At 44.2% G+C, this 17031-nt stretch overlaps 1 protein-coding gene across 6 annotated transcripts in view; it reads left to right on the top strand.

The window, feature by feature from the left end:
• The window catches only part of SH3KBP1 (SH3 domain containing kinase binding protein 1), a 309921-nt gene that overhangs the window by 74413 nt on the left and 218477 nt on the right, over positions 1-17031 (top strand). The window contains exon 1 of one of the 6 annotated variants that reach the window (XM_037020501.2): positions 4377-4528. The exons of the other annotated variants lie outside the window; for them this stretch is intronic. Coding sequence (XP_036876396.1) covers positions 4475-4528 — 54 coding nt within the window. The 5' untranslated portion in view covers positions 4377-4474. Of the gene's footprint in view, positions 1-4376; positions 4529-17031 lie in introns of those variants that run through there. 6 annotated transcript variants of the gene reach the window in all.

Below are 17031 nucleotides of genomic sequence, written 5' to 3'. Positions count from 1 at the left end.
CCACTGTGAGGTTTTTTTTTAAACATGCAGCCACACTCACTGGAGCCACGACTTCCTGTGAATGCCTTGTAATGTTATTTGAAGAAGGGAAATAAGCATATGAATTTTTAAAAAGTTTCTTGAAGGCTATTGATCTTTAAGAATGGATGCGATTAGTAGCTCTCATTAGTTCCAGGAATTATTTATTCTGGTGTGCTTTGAGTCCACGTAAAGCTCTTTAATATTCAAAGACTTTGCAGGTTCTGCTGCTTTGACAGTATAGGAGTTGAGTGTGGCTCGTAGCTTTAAACATGCGCCGTGATGCAAGTGTTGATGCCACCAGTGCAAATGGAAAAATGCATTGCTTTCATTGAAAAAACAGGCTGTGTCTAGTCTTTGACTCTCTTTACATTTAGTGTGACCACTGCTAGTTTCTGGGAGGGTGGAGAGGGAGGGAGCAGGATTTGACCTTGTTGTTTATCAGTAAGATCCAGAAACATTTTGGAATGTGAATTCTGACTGTGACCTCCCACTGCCTCTTCCCCCACTTGTGAAGGGGAAACAGACAAAACACAGTCTAGGCAGTTCTGAAGCCAGCTGATGGGGTAGCCCGGATTTCTCAAACTCCAGTGTGTCATAATGAATCCCCAGGGATCTTGGTAAACTGCAGATTCAGATTCAGGGAGTCTGGGCTGGGGCTGGGTGGGTGAGGGCAGGCTGAGATTCTGCAGTTCTAACAAGCTCCCAGGTGGGTGCCACACCCTTTCAGACCCAGCCCTTCATCTCAGGACCATGTCCATCATGGAATTCACCTGGGAGTGTAAGCACCATCGATTCCCAGGCCCACACCAAACCCACTGAATGAGAATCACTAGGGCTGAGGCCAGGCAAGTATTTTGGGGGGCAGGGTTGGGGGAAAGCTACTGAAGTGCTTTCATAGTAAATCTGCCAGCTTTCCTTTTTCATGGGGGTGCGTGGGGGAGGGTAATGACAATTTTGCAAACTTCATTGTAGGAGTCAGATTAAGTGTTTAAAGTGTTTCTGACATCGTAAGAGCTTCCTGTTTGACCGAAACTACATGAGCCACCCCCTTGGAAAGGAATTTACCAGTTTTTTATGATTGCATCCACACTGGCATAACTCAGAGCGTGTGGAGAGAAAAAAAGAGTACTTAATAGTAGTTTGCTGACCTGCTTCACATTAGATAATGTCTGTGAAGGCTCCCGGAGTGCGTCCAGGGAAGCTGGGGTCCAAATATGGAAAAGAGGAGTCAGGATTATGAGTAGGCCTTGAAATTACCATCGCAAGTATTTAAATTGTTACTTCAGCTCTTTCCTATGCTCCTGGGTTTGCGGTTTCATTCCTGGTGGTGTTTGGAGAGCTGCAACGAGCTACAGAGCAGAGCTGGGTGACAGCTTTGTTGTGATGAGACACCGATTCCACAGTGGCGTTTGGCGGGCCACCCCTTTCACAGGACCACCTTTCCCTTTCTTGGTAACGTAGGCTCTCCAGCAACTGGCTTTCTAACATTTCTTAAATCTTACTATTAATCTTTTCCCCTGAGACCATGCAGGTGGATGAGACACCAGGTGCAGATCTTCCCAGCATTTCTCAATATGTTGGGACCCTTTATTGAAACTAAGTATTAGCCATCCTTATTGCATTTCTGACTTTCTTTATGCCAGCTCCTTACGTTGTCTAAGTGTTTAAAAAAATAAGGGAAACCCTGAATCAGAAAAAAAAGTTCCTTCTCTTCCTTTTTTGAAAGTTATACAGTGAGAGAGACCTTGTGCATGGTTACATTACGTTTTTGCCTCAGTCTGAGTGGAAAGCAAGAAGTGCTCAGTGTGGTCGGGATAAGAGATTTCTCACATAGTTCCATTTACACATTTTGGGTGCCTGTGTCCCTTGCTGAGCCTAAACTCTCTGGAGGACAGTGGGTGTGGGTGAGAATCTGCTCTGACTTTCCCACCCCAGCCTCGATGACACAGGTGATCTGCAGGAGAAGCTGGTGTCCTTCCTGGAGGAGAAAGTCAGAGCAGTTTAGTGGGTGTCCACTGAGGGTCTAGACATGTCCCAGTGCTGTGCTAGGGTATAGCCTGGTGGGGCAGCCAGACCCAGAGACGAACTTTCCAACCCACTGTGCGCACCCCTAGGCTAAGGGAGCCTAAAGGGAGGAGGCTTAAGAGCCTGGGGCAGGCAGGGGGGACTAGATTGGGGAAGAGGAGGGTGAGAGGACTTAGGAAGCGGGTGCACTGTGAGCAGAGGCCCAGGGGAAACAGATTGCTAAGGGTCTGGAAGGAAGCCTCGCCAGTGAGTGAAATGGGAAGTGGTGTGTGTGGGGGGTGACAGGGACCTTGCGTGCCTTTCTAAGGAACTTAGACTCCAGAGGTAAATGGGAAGCATTGAAGGAAGGATTTTAAGCAGAGGTGTGCCGTCAGATGTGGATGGAGGATGAATTCCTTTAACCGCTGACTTCTCCTGAATCAGCATTTGCACCCGTTTAGCTTTTTTTAAACAGTTTTTTTTTGAGATCTAGCTTGCATTCCATAGAATTCAGTCATTTGAAGGCCCCATTGAGTGGTTTTTAGTATATTTAGAGTCATGTAAGCATCATCCCCAAATTTTCGAACATGTCCATCACCCCCAAAAGAAACCTCGTGCCTGTTTGCAGTCACTATCCATTTCCATGCCTGGCCCAGTCCAACCACTCATGTTTGTAATTTCTCCCTTTTAACATTAACATTTCTTTAACGGTTTCTGTGAGTGTATTATTAATTTCAAGGAATCGCTTTGCCTAAATGCAAACTCCTGCTCTTGGCTGCCCAGCTATTGCTTAGCCCGTCCTTGTCAGCAGGGCTTTAGATTGGGTAGAACAGAAACCTGGCTGTTTGTTATCTCACAGAATTGGGAGGCTACAGGTAGGGTGGACCCTGAGGGCAGTTTCATCAGCTGTGTAGTGTGACATCAGAGACCTGTGCTCTTGCTGTTTCTCCTCCATGGCATTGTTCTGGCAGTAGCTTCACCCAAGGGCTGGCTTCTCTGGGGCTGTCGGGTGGTTGTGGGGACCCCCTGCTTCCTTGTGCACAGCTGGTATGGAGGAGTTCTTTCCTGCTGTCTGATTGGGTGAGGTTAGTTCCTGTTGCCCATCTTGATCCAATGATTGGCTTAGAATTAATTAGCCTGCCCCCTGGAGCTGTGCATTGGCCCTGGGTGGGGGGGAAGGCACCCGTGACTGGTAGTGGGCTCTGCTGGGACAGGGGGAGCCGACTCTGCGGGGCAGGCTTGTGAGTGATGATGATACGTGAGCATTTCGGAAAGCTGACCGTACCTTTCCGTCTCTGAAAAGTATTGAGTCTGATCTCACAGTCCAGGACTTGATCAAAATTTGCCCAGGAGGTACACTGAAGTTTACCTGTGGACAATGAGATGGTGTGGTTAATAGTGGGAATGATGGTAACAATAACTTATGTGGGAAATAAATGATTTAGTCTCATTAGAAAAGCCTGTTTGCTTTAGGATAGAAATGTTTAAATATATATATAACTAGTAGCAAGTAATAGGAAATCATTCTTAACTAGTTATGAAGTTAGCCTCTTGTAATCTCTCCTTGGGGTAAAAATAAAATCCTGTCCCGAACATGTCAGTATTCGAGTTACTATATGAACTTGAAATTAACAAAAATTGACTTCTTTTCAAGTGTAATTCACACTTCAGTGCACCAAGTAGACATTCTGCCAGTTATTTGAACTTTATTAATTTTTTTAAAAACTAAAGTATCATTGATATACAATCTTATGATGGTTTCAAATATACAACACAGTGGTTCAGCATTCACCCATATTGTCACGGACTTTATTAAATTTTGCTTTATATGCAGTAAAATCAAGGTAGACCTCTGCTTTGCAGAATAACTTACTTGTGAACTGTGTTCACATCTGTTTTGGAGTGAGGTCTGTCCTCGTGTAAGTAGTGAGCGTTGCTGGTGTAGCCCTTAGTGGTGAGAACGGATGTTGCAGGAAGCCAGCCCCATGTGCCCTTTGCTTCCCGTGCGTGTCCCCTCCTGGAGGCTGAGTGGGGTGTTTCAGCTGTCTCAAATCATCTCCATTTTGCTCTTACTGCAGCCTTTGTGGTTCTCCAGCTCTCTTCCCTCTGATGTTGGTTACAACTCCTTCCTAATTGGGTGGCTCTTCCTCTTTCTCCTCCTCAGTCATAAAGGTTTCACACTCTCAAGTGCCAGAGACTGGATTAATTTGAAAAATGAGTTTCACTTGATTTGTGACAGAAATAAGTGAAGAGAATTAAAAAAAAAAAAACCACCCAGTGCGAATGTGTAGTGGGAGGGGCAGGAGGGTTGGGTATGGGACAGGATGCTTAGAATAATTCTGCTGCCAAGTGAATCAGAGAGACTTGCAGTTCTCGGCAAGCACGGAGCACACTCCTGCCCCGAGTTCAGGCACAGTCAGCCTGAAATCACCCTTGCGTACTGCACAGAATGGAGCTTTCTGCAGCCCAGGGCCCGGGTGCTGCAGATGCCTCTGAGATGATTGTAAGTAGGCCATACCTCTGTTGGGATCATTATTATGTCTGCATCTTTTGTAGCCTTTTGCCTGACTACTTTGTAGGCTGGGAGGCAGACATGTTGGGGAATTTGGTCCGGAATGGTGAGCAATACTGTTTTCCACTTGGACCTGGGTTTCAGTTTTCTTGGTTGTGGAAGAAGGGAATTTCCTTCCCCAACCTTCATCTGTGACAGAGGTGGCTTGGGGCTGAACCCATTTCGTAGTGGCATTTATAAGGATTTGAACTGCCCTGTCATCTGGTGCGATGGCTCTTTCCTTCTCCGGACCGCTACTGGTGAGTTTTTTCCGGGGGAACAGGGCACACAGCCCCAGCCAGCCAAGCCTCCTGCAGGCCACCCTCTCATCACTGAAGAGTCCCTATTAAGTGGGAGGGGTGGCAGGTAACATTTCTGAGGCAGCTGACAGGTTTGGGAGTCTGGGAGGGAGGCAGGTGTGGAATCCAGCTTTCCTGTGATGGGAAGGAGGGAAGAATGAGATCGGAGGTGGGACAGAAAGGCAGCGTGGGCTCTGTTCAGAGCATTGCCACGTTGCTAGGTGCCAGTTGAGGTGTCAGGCAAAGCTCAAATTCTCCCTTAGCCAATCGTAGCTTTGGGCCACTAACAAAAATTTCTCCTTGTCTTCCTTTTCTTATCTGGAAGCTGCTATCATTGCTCGTCACGGGATTGCTGATTGTTTGAAGTAGTGGCTCTGAAAGCTCTGGCCCTCGGCAGCGCTTGCCAAGGATGTGGTTTGCCTCCTCACCCCCTCTTCCTTACCGGACTGCTGTGCCATCAATGTGCACAGTGTGCTGGGCTCTGTGAAATGCCACCCAGGCGGCTGTCCCTGGCTCATTGCAGGGCACCCTTTGTGGCCACCAGGTTCTCTTGGTTGGTGCCGTAGATTTGATGTCAGGGTCTGACAGTCGGCCTTGTTCAGGCCCACAGCTCCAGGTTGCCTTTTTAGTCATGACCAGGTGACCCCCCCCGCAGAGCAAGGAGGTCCTGGGCAGAAGATGTGTGAGTTAAAGATAGTGAAGATAGTGACAACTGGGGACCCACATCAGGAGGCGTGTTAGGAGTCCTAGGGTGAGAGTGATAATTCAGAAGAGCCATTTCTGGTTCAGCTTTGAATTTCCAAGGTATGAATACCTATATTGAGCTGGTCCAAGGGAGAAGAAAAAGGAAAAGTAAACCTTGAAGACAGCTGCTCAGCAGTTCATCTGATTCTTGATGCAGAAGGAGGCATAGGGCAGTGTCATGGTGACTCTCCATCCGGTTGTTTCAGTTAACCTGCTCATGGATTTAGGCAACCACCATGCACATCGATCACTTCCCAGTTGCCTTTCCACCAACATGTGTGTGCGTATGTGTTTAGGGGACTTTCTAGTGCCTGTTAATTAGTTTTACCATGTGCTTTATATTTGCTGACTGTGAGTCAGTTGCTAATAATAGTGTTCCCTTGTCAGTCACAAGTTCTCCCATCCCATGCCCCCATTGAATTCCTTGTATTTCATCTCATATTTGGGTTAAAATTGCCTCTACCAGGCAAGACTCCTCAATAACTGTATCCCTGAGCTCTAAAACAGTGCACATTTTTATCATTGATTTTGGAGACATCGTATCATCTTTATACTTTGTTTTGTGTATGATGATCTAAGACTACCTTTTATCTTAACCAGCATCCACATCTTGTATCACAGTGTACCAGCCTTCAGTAACTGTCTGTTGTTCTTCACTGAAATCATTTTCTTTCTCACTACCAGCGGCACGTTGTGTGGTCTGGCCTGTGCCTACCTTTCCAGCCTCATTGCAGCCACCCTCCCATTTGGCCTCCACCTTCCATCACAGCAGCATCCTGGCTGCTCCAGCTCCTGCTGAATCCTTTTCTGCCACTGGGCCCAGTCACTTGCTGTGTCCACTCCTGGGAGGGCCCTTTGTTTACCTTTTGCTTGGCTGACTTGCTTCACTTTCAGGTGTTTCTCAGAGGAGCCCTCCTGGGCCATCTTATCTGAAGGGACTTCCTCCATCTTAAGTTTCCTTTCTGCCTTCCTGTCACATCGCTGTATCTATTTCTTGCAGAGCACTTACATCACAGCCTGTAAGTCCCTTGTTGCCTTATTGATTACTTGGTACTTGCTGTCTCCTCAATTAGAATTTTAGCCCCAGTGTGGGTAGAGGCCTTGTCTGTCTTATTCCACTATATCCCCAGCCCCTAATTTAGTTCTAGACACACGGTAGATGCTCAATAAAATTTGTCAAATGAGTAGAGGCTTTAGATGATGAGTATAGAGGATGACTTTTAGGTTTGTGACTGCAAGGTGATAAAGACAGGTCCATATTTTCTGTGCTGGGCCCTCCCTGCCCCATCTGCCTGCCACTGCTCTGGGTCTTTGGGAGCACCCCAGACCCCAGAGCCCTGTTTCCCTTTCCTGGCAAGCCTGTGGTTGGTACCCAGAGTAACCTTCTGTTTTAAGTATCATTTTTGTTCTCAAAATAAAAACCACTTGTTGTCAAAATGATTTGCTTAAAACAAATACTTATTTCTTCACTGAGGCCTTCCTCCCCTTCTGCCTTTCCCCACCTCCTGCCAAGAATTATGGGAAAACCCTCTTATCTTGGAAAGTGGTTTTCCCTCTGGTCAGAATCCAAAGCTGGATGATTTATCACCCAGTGTGCTAGGCAATAGCTCTTGCCTGCCCTGCTGTTCTCAGATGTTAGTGATTTGTTCTCCCAAGGGCCTTGAAAGGGTTACTTGGTGGGGGCTCAGACTCACACTGTTCCTTTTTGTATACTTCCTTTAAGTGTCCTTCCTACAGGTAAAGAACCTAGCCAGGGCATCACATAAATGATGGCAGGAGTTGGGGCAGTGTCTCAGTAGTGCTCTGTGGTGGGCTGTTTGCCAGCTCACTGACACCTTACACCAACTCCGGGGGCGGTGAAGATATTACTCCCATTTTAGAGATGGTGAAGTGGAGGCTCACAGAGGTTAGGTAGGTTGTAACCAGCCAGGATCAGAACTCAAGTTTCTCTCGCTTCCAAATCCATGTATCATTTATTGATGTACTCAATGTTTCTCAGATTTTTTTGACCATATCCTGCAGTTAAAATCACCTGGCAACTTAGTATACATGTACATATATGTACACATACATGTAATGGCAGTGAGTTCCCTGAAACAGTGGTTGCCTTCACTGTGTGTGACGTGCTCATATTCTCCATTCCACTTAAAAAGTGTTGGTCAGCATATGGCAGGATCCCCTTCTTTATTTAAGGCTGAATGATACTCCATTGTATGTGTATGCCACTGCTTCTTTATCCATTCATCCACCAATGAGCATTTAGGCTGTTTACATATGTTGATTGCCAGGGGCTGGGGAAGAGGGGAAAATTTCAGTGGATAAACATTTCAGTTATGCAACGTGCATACATTCTAGAGATCTGCTGTACAACCTGGTACCTACACTTAACAGTACTGTATTGTATACTTACAACATTATTAAGAAGGTAGATCTCAAGCTAAGTGTTTTTACCAAGATAAAAAGAATGCTGGCGAGGACCTTCTAAATTGGTTGTGTGGCCCAATAGTTGGTGGCAACAGACAGTTTGAAATGGTTTGAAAAACCCCAGCATGAGTGATATATAAAATTATGTTTACTTTATGTGGAGGTTTACATGACATAAGCTAATTTTTCAAATGTTTATGGAAGTATAGCATGCATATATAAAATGCAGCTTGTTCAGTTTTTACAAACTGAATGTTTTTGTGTAACAGGCAACAGATCAAAACCTGCACCATTGATTTAAGCTTCTTTAAATCAAGGCAGGCATGAAGTACCACAGAACTAATATACTCTAGATTTGTTTTGAATTATGCATCTGCAGCTTATTTGATAGAATCTCTTTTTTTAGAGGTCCATATTTTGTGTTTCCAGTGATGGGGCCTGACTGGTATTTTAGCTCTAACAATGCACGGAAGGGATGGAACAAGGCTTTCTATAAGGGCCGTCAGAAATGGGCACAAAGAGGCTGGCCAAGGGCATGCCTGCTAAGATGTGAACGAGGAGGTGGGGAAAGGGCAGGGCCCCACCGTTGGGTATGGAAACTTTCGGGGATGAGATTTATGGTGACAGCAATCCAGACCAATTTTACTGAAATGGGGTAGGGAGTTGGAGAGGAGGGGTGGGAATTTGTGATTAGAGTCCCAGGCCCCTAGATGTCAATAAACTTTTGTGTAAAATAAGGAACGTCCGTCTGTCAGAGTGTGTATCGACTTACAGAGGAAATTGTTTTAGCATACTGAATCAAGCTGCTTATTACTTGGCAAAAGACATAAATGCATCTCATTACGAAAGCAAGCTAACAGAACTTGGCTTTCATAATATATGGTTCTGTGAGCTGCCTTGATGGACAGACTACACAATTTGTTGTCATGGGATGTGTGTAGAAATGAAGGGGAGTGGCTACTTTCACATGCTTGGATCAGGGACTTTGGGACGGTAATAAATTCTTTTGTCTTTGCTGATCAGATAAACTCTTACTCATTGTTCATTTTTGTGAAGGAGACTTTGGACTCTTACACATTGGGTATGTGTTTCCTGGCGTCCTTGACCTATAGTGTTCACCGTGGTTTTGTGTTTAGTTCTGCATGTGTCGTGACAGTGTACGTGTAAGAAAAGTCCTGAGACTGTAACAAACACGTTGAACAAGAGGAGGCACGTTGCTGGGGACAGGGCTTGGGTGTATCTGACTTACTGTTCCTTTTTGGCATCCACTGTCATGCCAGGGCACTAAATGCCTGCTGAATGAATGGAAGGAGAAAGGAAAAACTCAGAGCCAGCATTTTATAGTGTGTACCATGTGTTTTGCCTCTTTTATCTGATATAGTCATCCTAATGAGCCTGTGAGGTAGGTACTGTTAATTCTTTATCTTTGGAGTGACCTCATGTCCTTGTTTGCTGGGGGACAGACAGTTCTGGTGTATGCCTGTTGTCCTAGCATTGACACTGATAGCACCCCCTTTCACTCTGAAATTTCCTAGTTCATATGATAAATTAGTTTGCTCTGAAATGTCCTGGTTTGGATAGACACATGAGGAAACTGAGGACACAGAGAAGCTGTGTCACTTTCTACTGTCACCCAGGTTAGAAGAGAGGTAATGCTGGATTCTTTCCTGGGAGTCTGACTTCACACCTGTCATTTGATCACTAAGTTCTGCTCCTCACAACTTGGGCCAAAGAATATGTAGTATCAGAAAAAGCACTCTTGTTCAGGTTCAGTACTTAGCAAACCTACTGCTGTGATGTGTCACTACGGGCTGTACGAGTGTGCCAGGCGAATATCAGCTGAAACCCTAAATGTGCTTTCATTGTGAAACGTGTTAATGCTGTAGCGTGATACTACCATTCATGGTGCATGGTGCTTCCTGGTGTACAAAATCCTTCCTCCTACGTTACTGTGGTGATGCTCCTTGTACACCTTGTGAGGTGGGTGGTGGTATTTCCATCTTACGAAGGAGGATGGGAGATCAGCAGGATAATGTGCTCACCAGCCAGAAAAGGAGCTGATCCAGGATTCAACTCAGATATTCTATCTCCATGATTGGTGTGTTTTCCACGATACCAGAGGCATTCTTACACAGCTATTTGAGGGCGGTGTTCATGGAAGATTAGGAAGATGTCTGAAGACTCACTACACTTAATACAGGGTTTCTTGGACTTGGCACTGTTGACAGTTGGGGCCGTTTAAGTCTATTGAGGGGGTCTATGCACCGTAGGCATTTAGCAGCATCCTTGGCTTCTACCCACTAGGTGCCAGTAGCACCCATATCCCTTCCTCCTTCAGTTGTGGCAGTGAAAAATGTCTCCAGACACTGTCAAATGTCCCCTGGGACACATTTGCTCCTGGTTAGGAACCGCTGGCCAGAAGAGAAGAGCAGCATTTAAAAGAGGGGAAAAGACAAACTTGAAATGTCAGACCTGTCATTTCCCTTCTCTGTAGTTCCTAAAGCATCAGAAAAACGATCAAAAGACCCACAAAGGAGCGGAAAGGAGAACAAGCAACGTGTTTCATATTGAATTTGCTTCCATGGAAGAGCATTGGGTCTTCCAAGGAAGGATAAGATAGCCAGTGTTTTTTTTTTTTAATCGCACAATTGAAATGTTTTGTAGAAAAGTTAGAATAGAGATCAGCTGAAATATACACAGAGGAATTCTTTTATCCTATCATGCACAGATAACGACTGTTCACATTATGCTTTATTTCCTTCTAACCTTTTCCAACATTCATGTATGTGTTTGTAAGTCATTTCCAAATAGGGCCTTGCTGCAAATGCTGTTTAAATAAACTTTTCTTAAGCTTAAATATACTACAGATATCTTTCCATATCTCTGATATAGAGCTACAAAGTTTCTGATATCTGAATAATATTTCATTGTATGGCTACAGTATAATTTATTCACTCAGTTTCCTGTTGTGTATATTCATTTCCAGCTTTTTTTGGTGTTCCATGCAGAACTGTGATGAGGATCCATGTATGTGTACCTATACCCTTTTCACCTTTTTTCTTTCCTTAAAGAAATAAGGAAGTTTTAGCATCCACTGAAGAAGACACCTAATTCTTAATGGGCTGAATTATATTTTGATTATGTTACATACATTTGCCCTTTAAAATTATGGGAAATGCATTGATAAAAATTCGATTATGCACTAAGCTCACAGAATGGGGCATGGAAAGCTCTTTGGTTTTCTGAATAAGTGATGACTAATAAGAAACGATTTAGGTTTCAGGCCTTGTTCATGAAAACTGTTCTTAGCTGTACCAGGCAACTTCCTGAATAGGAATTACAGCCTGAAAAGATTAGTGAATCTTCCTTTAAGATTAGGTTCACTGCAGAGAATATATTCGTAAATGATTTATCTGATAAGGGATTAACATCCAAAATATATAAAGGGCTCATACAACTGAACACCAAAAAAACCTCTAATTGCCCAATTAAAAAATGGGCAGAGGATCTGAACATTTTTCTAAAGAAGAAATTCAGATAGCCAACAGGCACATGAAAAGATGCTCCACATCGCTAATTATCAGGGAAATGCAAATCAAAACCACAATGAGATATCACCTCACACCAGTAAGGATGGCCACCATCCAAAAGACAAGAAATATCAAGTGTTGGTGAGAATGTGGAGAAATAGGAACCTTCCTACACTGCTGGTGGGAATTTAAATAGGGGCAGTCAACTGTGGAAAGCAGTATGGAAGTTCCTCAGGAAACTAAAAATAGAAATGCCATATGACTCAGTGATTCCATTTCTAGGAATTTACCCAAAGAAAACAAAATCCTGAGTCAAAAAGGTACGTGCACCCCTGTGTCTACTGCCGCATTATTTACAATAGCCAAGATATGGAAACAACCTAAGTGTCCATCAATCGATGAATGGATAAAGAAGATGTGTTATGTATACACAATGGAATATTATTCAGCTATGAAAAAGAAATAAATCTTGCCATTCTCAATAACATGGACCTAGAGGGTATTATGCTCAGTGAATTAACAGGTGGAGAAAGACAAATACCATATAATTTCACTTATTTGTAGAATCTAAAAACAAAACAAAACAAAATGAACAAGATAAAAGTAGACTCACAGATACCAAGACATGACTGGTGGTTACCATGGGGGAGGTGATTGTGGATAAAGGGGCATGAAAATCCTCAATCATAATATAAGTTGGTCATGGGGATGGTAGTACAGCATGGAGAATATAGCCAGTGATTCTGGAACATCTTTCTATGTTGTCAGATAGTAACTGCACTTAGTAGGGCTGAGGATTTAATAATATGGATAACTGTTAAACCACTGTGTTGTATACTTGGAACCAATATAAGATTGTGTATCAACTATATACTTCAATAAAAAAATGTTAGGTTCGCTGATAAGAAATTTAAGCCTATGTTCTCATGGATTCTCATTGCTCACGGATTTTTCTTACATGTGTTTAAAATGATGAAATGATAAACTTGTGGTAAAAACATTCAAATGGTACAGAACAGCTTAAATAAAGTTCCCTACTTTACTCTTTCCTTGTTGTTTTCATTCTCTAGAAATTTTCTGTGCATATATAAACACTAAAAATATACAAAAAATTGAACACAAAGGTTGATCTCATCTATGGGAAGGGCCATGATTGGTTAAGAGGAGATCACAGTCTCTCTAGTGACCATCAGCTTTGGGGGTTCTTGGGGGGATATGTATTTACTAGTTTTCTGCTGGGATTGGCCCCAAACTGGCTTTTTGCTTTTTTAAACCATGGAGTAAGAAGTACATATATAATTGCGGAGACAGTACCCAGGCAGGCAAGTTTCCGGTAATGTTTGCTGGCATGTCTCACTTAGAACTGGGGTGGGTAGGGATGTACCTTCACTACTGAGGCGGTTGCAGTAGTTACTTGGCAGTGGGGCTCTGAAATAGAAAACTGTGGCATCTGGCACTTGGTACCATGTGCCAAATGTGACATGAGAATGTGTAATATAACAGATGTCACATGCTATTATCCTCTCATAATCATTGTCGTCCCTCTTATCGCTTCCTTAAATCTTTTCTGATGTTTCACCCCTTCTTCGTCCACTCCATGTTGACACTTTTTGCATTTCCTTTAAAAAAAATGATAATTGTCATGATGGTATTTTGGACCTCTTATTGTTTGGTTATCTAATTTTTGACCAGCTCTTTCTCCCTGATGAATTTTGGGCCCACGCTCGATTTCTAGCCCTCATCCCCCTGGCATGGTATTTGGCATATACATGTTTTGCCTTGCTGCTCACTTTAGAATTCTTATTTTGGGGGGGTCCCTGTGCTTGGTAAAGGAGGACCACCCTAGACACCCCCACTGTTGGCCTCCAGAACAGTGCTCATTAAGGTCCCTGTCATCTCACTCTTTGCAGCATTGCTTTTATGCCTGGGGAGGGGCACAGCAAGGTGCCATCTCTTACTGATTTGGTATTTGAAGCCATGGAAGATAGAGCATGGCAGACGTTTGAAGATGGTTCCATGAACCCAGTGGGCACAGCAGCTGCCACAGGCCTGGGTAACAGTGGGAAGGACCTGTGTTTCTGAGAAGTCAGGGGACTTTCTGACGGGCACAGCCAGTGTTCACTCATGAGTGTTGGCCAGGGCTTTTTGACTTGGCCGGGTAAGCCATCCTGAGGATGAGATACAGAGAGGAAAAGCAGGTCTCAGGAAACCTCTCATATGTCAGTGAGGCAGAGATTGGGCCAGCTCTGGGGGTGTACCCCTTTTCTAGTGCTTTAGCCAGCCCTAGGAGGTGGCCCATGAACTTGGGCTCACAGCTGGGACCCTGCTGATACAATGACCCTGGGCACTTCCTAGGGATGGCCTGGAACCTTAACAGAGTCTTATAAAAGAAACAAACCAAAGAACTTTAATTTATTTTTCTTATTGTTCAAGTTATTTCTTTTATAGCAAATAAAGAGGACTTTTAAGAGGCAGGCAGTGCGATCCAAGGAAAATGGCCTTTGGAGCCAAAGTCTGGGATGGAATGTGGGCTCTGTGACATTCTCCTTAAGGAGCTGCTGGGAGCTGAACTGTGTCCCCCTCAAGTTCATCTGTTGAAGCCCTAACTTCCAGTCCTCCAGAATGTCACTGTATATGGCGATAGGGTCTTTGAAGAGGTTAATTGAGTTAAAACGAGGCCATTAGGGTGGGCCCTAATCCAATCTGACAGGCGTCTTTGTAAGAAGAGATTTGGAAGGAGAGAGACATTGGGGGATGTGCGCACAGAGCAAAGGCCTTGTGAGGACACAGTGAGAAGGTGGCCGTCAGCAAGCCCAGGAGAAAGGCCTCGTGAAACCAAACCTGCTGACACCTCGAGCTTGGATATCTGCTCGCCTGGGCCAGGAGGAAATGGAGTATTGTTGTTGAAGCCGCCAAGTCTGTGGTATTTGTTATGGCGGCCCTGGTAAACAAATATAGGGGCTTTCAGCAAGTCAGCCACTCCGAGTTGGCTTCCCCCATCCCTACAGAGAGGCCCACAGCGCCTCCCTTTCATAGTACTCACAAGGGGTGCTGGTGGTGGGCCCATTTAATAAGGCAGTGGTGGAAACCATGGCCCCTTCCCCCACCCAGGTTTTCTGGCCTCAGCCTGACTTGTGGGTTTTCTTGTTGTTGGTAGTTTCCTTTTAAGTCCTTTTCAAACTGGGTTGCAAAGAAGTCTAGGGATCAGAGGAGGTGGGCGCTCACGGGTTTAGCAAGCAATGAAGTATTCTGAATAATCCCTTTCATCCTTTTAATGTCTTAACATACTGGGGTTCCAGGTACAATTCTATTTAGGACAAGGATTCTGCTGTTAAAATGGGATGAAGGTGACTTTCGGTGTGCTGTAAATACCGCACCTGATACCCCCAGGATGGGTCTGCCCAGGCTGCCTCACCGAAGTGCCACCTGCTGGGGGCTTACACGTCAGAAGTGTTCCATTGTTCTGGAGGCTGAAGGCCAAGATCATCGTGTCAGCAGTGTGGGTCCCTTCTGAGGGCTGGGAGGGAGAAACTGTCCCAGGCCTCTCACTTGGCTCCTGGTGGTTTGCTGGCAGCCTTGGCATTCGGTGGCTCATACATATACCACCTGGATCTCTGCTTTCAGGTTCACATGGTGTGCTCTCTGTGGGCACATCTCCACGTCCAAATCTTTCCTTTTAAAGGTGTCAGTCATACTGGATGAGGGCCCACTCAAATTACCTCATTTTAACTTGATCATCTGCAAAGACCCTATTTCCAAATAAGGTCACATTTGCAGGTACTGGGGATTAGGTCTTTTAACATCTTTTGTGGGGGGATACAATTCAAGCCATAACACCAATTCTATTGGAACTCAATTTGTCGTGTGTGTACCTCTGCCTACAGTGGGCAGCTTCTCAGGGTATGTCCCCTGGTCTGGTCTGCTGCTCCGGCTTATCATGCAGGTTTTGGCTCAGAAGTCACCTCCTCCAAGAGGCCTTCCATGACCACTCTCAAAATAGATTGATTAAATGAATGAAATAGCTGGTAGAGTAAAATTAAAATGTGCCTGAGAATGATGCTGGTATTTTGATCTTACATGTGAGAAGGCTTCTCTCTCCCTCACGTAAATGTTACTTGTAGCTTTCTTGTATATGTTGGCTGTGTCACCATTACAGATGCTTTTTAAATATCATTTTGCCTGTGAATTGAGATGTCGGGCACCTTCCGAATGTCATGATGTTTCCTGTTCTATGTGCAGAGCATGCCAAGAGGACTCAGTTTGTTGAATTTGGATTTTTTTTTGCTATGAATCACACTTTGATTATGATTTTAACAATAATTCACAGAGCAAAACTGGCTAGAACCTTTCTCTGAAGGACATGTTGGGTCTAGTAAACCTGTGAGTTTTGATTAAGGGAAGCATTTACTGACTCCAGTTAATCAGATAGTGTTAACTGACCATCGTCTATTTGCTAACCGCTCTGCTAGGTGCTGTGCGCATACAGAGGTTGTAGAGGCAATAGTTACAGCCTCCAGCGCCACACAAGTCAAACAGCTGAAAAATATGTAACAATATACACAGATGTGAGAAAGTATAGTATAGATATTAAGAAGAAAGGAGTGCTCACTGTAGGCCAGAGGCCTAAGAAAGGCTTTGTGGAGGATCCTAGTTTAGCTGGGGCAGCACCTGGAAGGGTAAGAGGTCCAGGAAGAGGAGCGAGCCTACCAGCCCGTGATAACGGTAACATAATATCATTAACGTTGTAGTAGTCCCGCTGTATACAGGCAAACCTTGTTTACTTGCACTTCACTTTATTGCACTTTGCAGATACTGCATTTTTTTTTAACAAATTGAAGGCTTGTGGCAACACTGTGTCCAGCAAGTCTATCTGTGTCATTTTTCCAACAGCATTTGCTCACTTTGAATCTGTGTCACATTTTGGTAATTCTTGCAACATTTCAAACGTTTTCATTATTATACTTGTTATGGTGATCTGTGATCAGTGATCTTTTCTTAAAAGAGGTAGCTCCTATTTTTATTTTAAACTAGCAGTAATCAGGAAAGGAAGAGAAAAATCCCACTTGCAATATCAACACAATTATCCCATTTGATAAATTAACAAGAGACAGGTGGCTTTAAAAAAGAAATCTAAACAACTGTGCATGTGGCACATAAAAAAGTCTTGAATAAATAATTAAAGTGATCAGTGATCTTTGATGTTACTGTTGTAGTTGTTTTTTGGTGCCGTGAACTGTTCCCATGTAAGACAGAGAACTTAATTGATAACTGTTGTGCATGTTCTGACTGTCTCACTGACTGGCTAGTCCCATCTCTCTCCCTCACCTCTGGCCTCCCTATTCTGAGACACAAGAATACTGAAATTAGGCCAGTTAATAACCCTACAATGGCCTGTAAGTGTTCAAGTAAAAGGAGGCCCACGTCTCATTTTAAATCAAAAACTAGAAATGATTGAGCT

Source organism: Manis javanica, chromosome X (genome assembly GCF_040802235.1).
Source record: "Manis javanica isolate MJ-LG chromosome X, MJ_LKY, whole genome shotgun sequence".
Taxonomy (NCBI): domain Eukaryota; kingdom Metazoa; phylum Chordata; class Mammalia; order Pholidota; family Manidae; genus Manis; species Manis javanica.
Note: the sequence above shows the minus strand (reverse complement) of the source record. Positions and strands in the feature narration are given on the sequence as shown.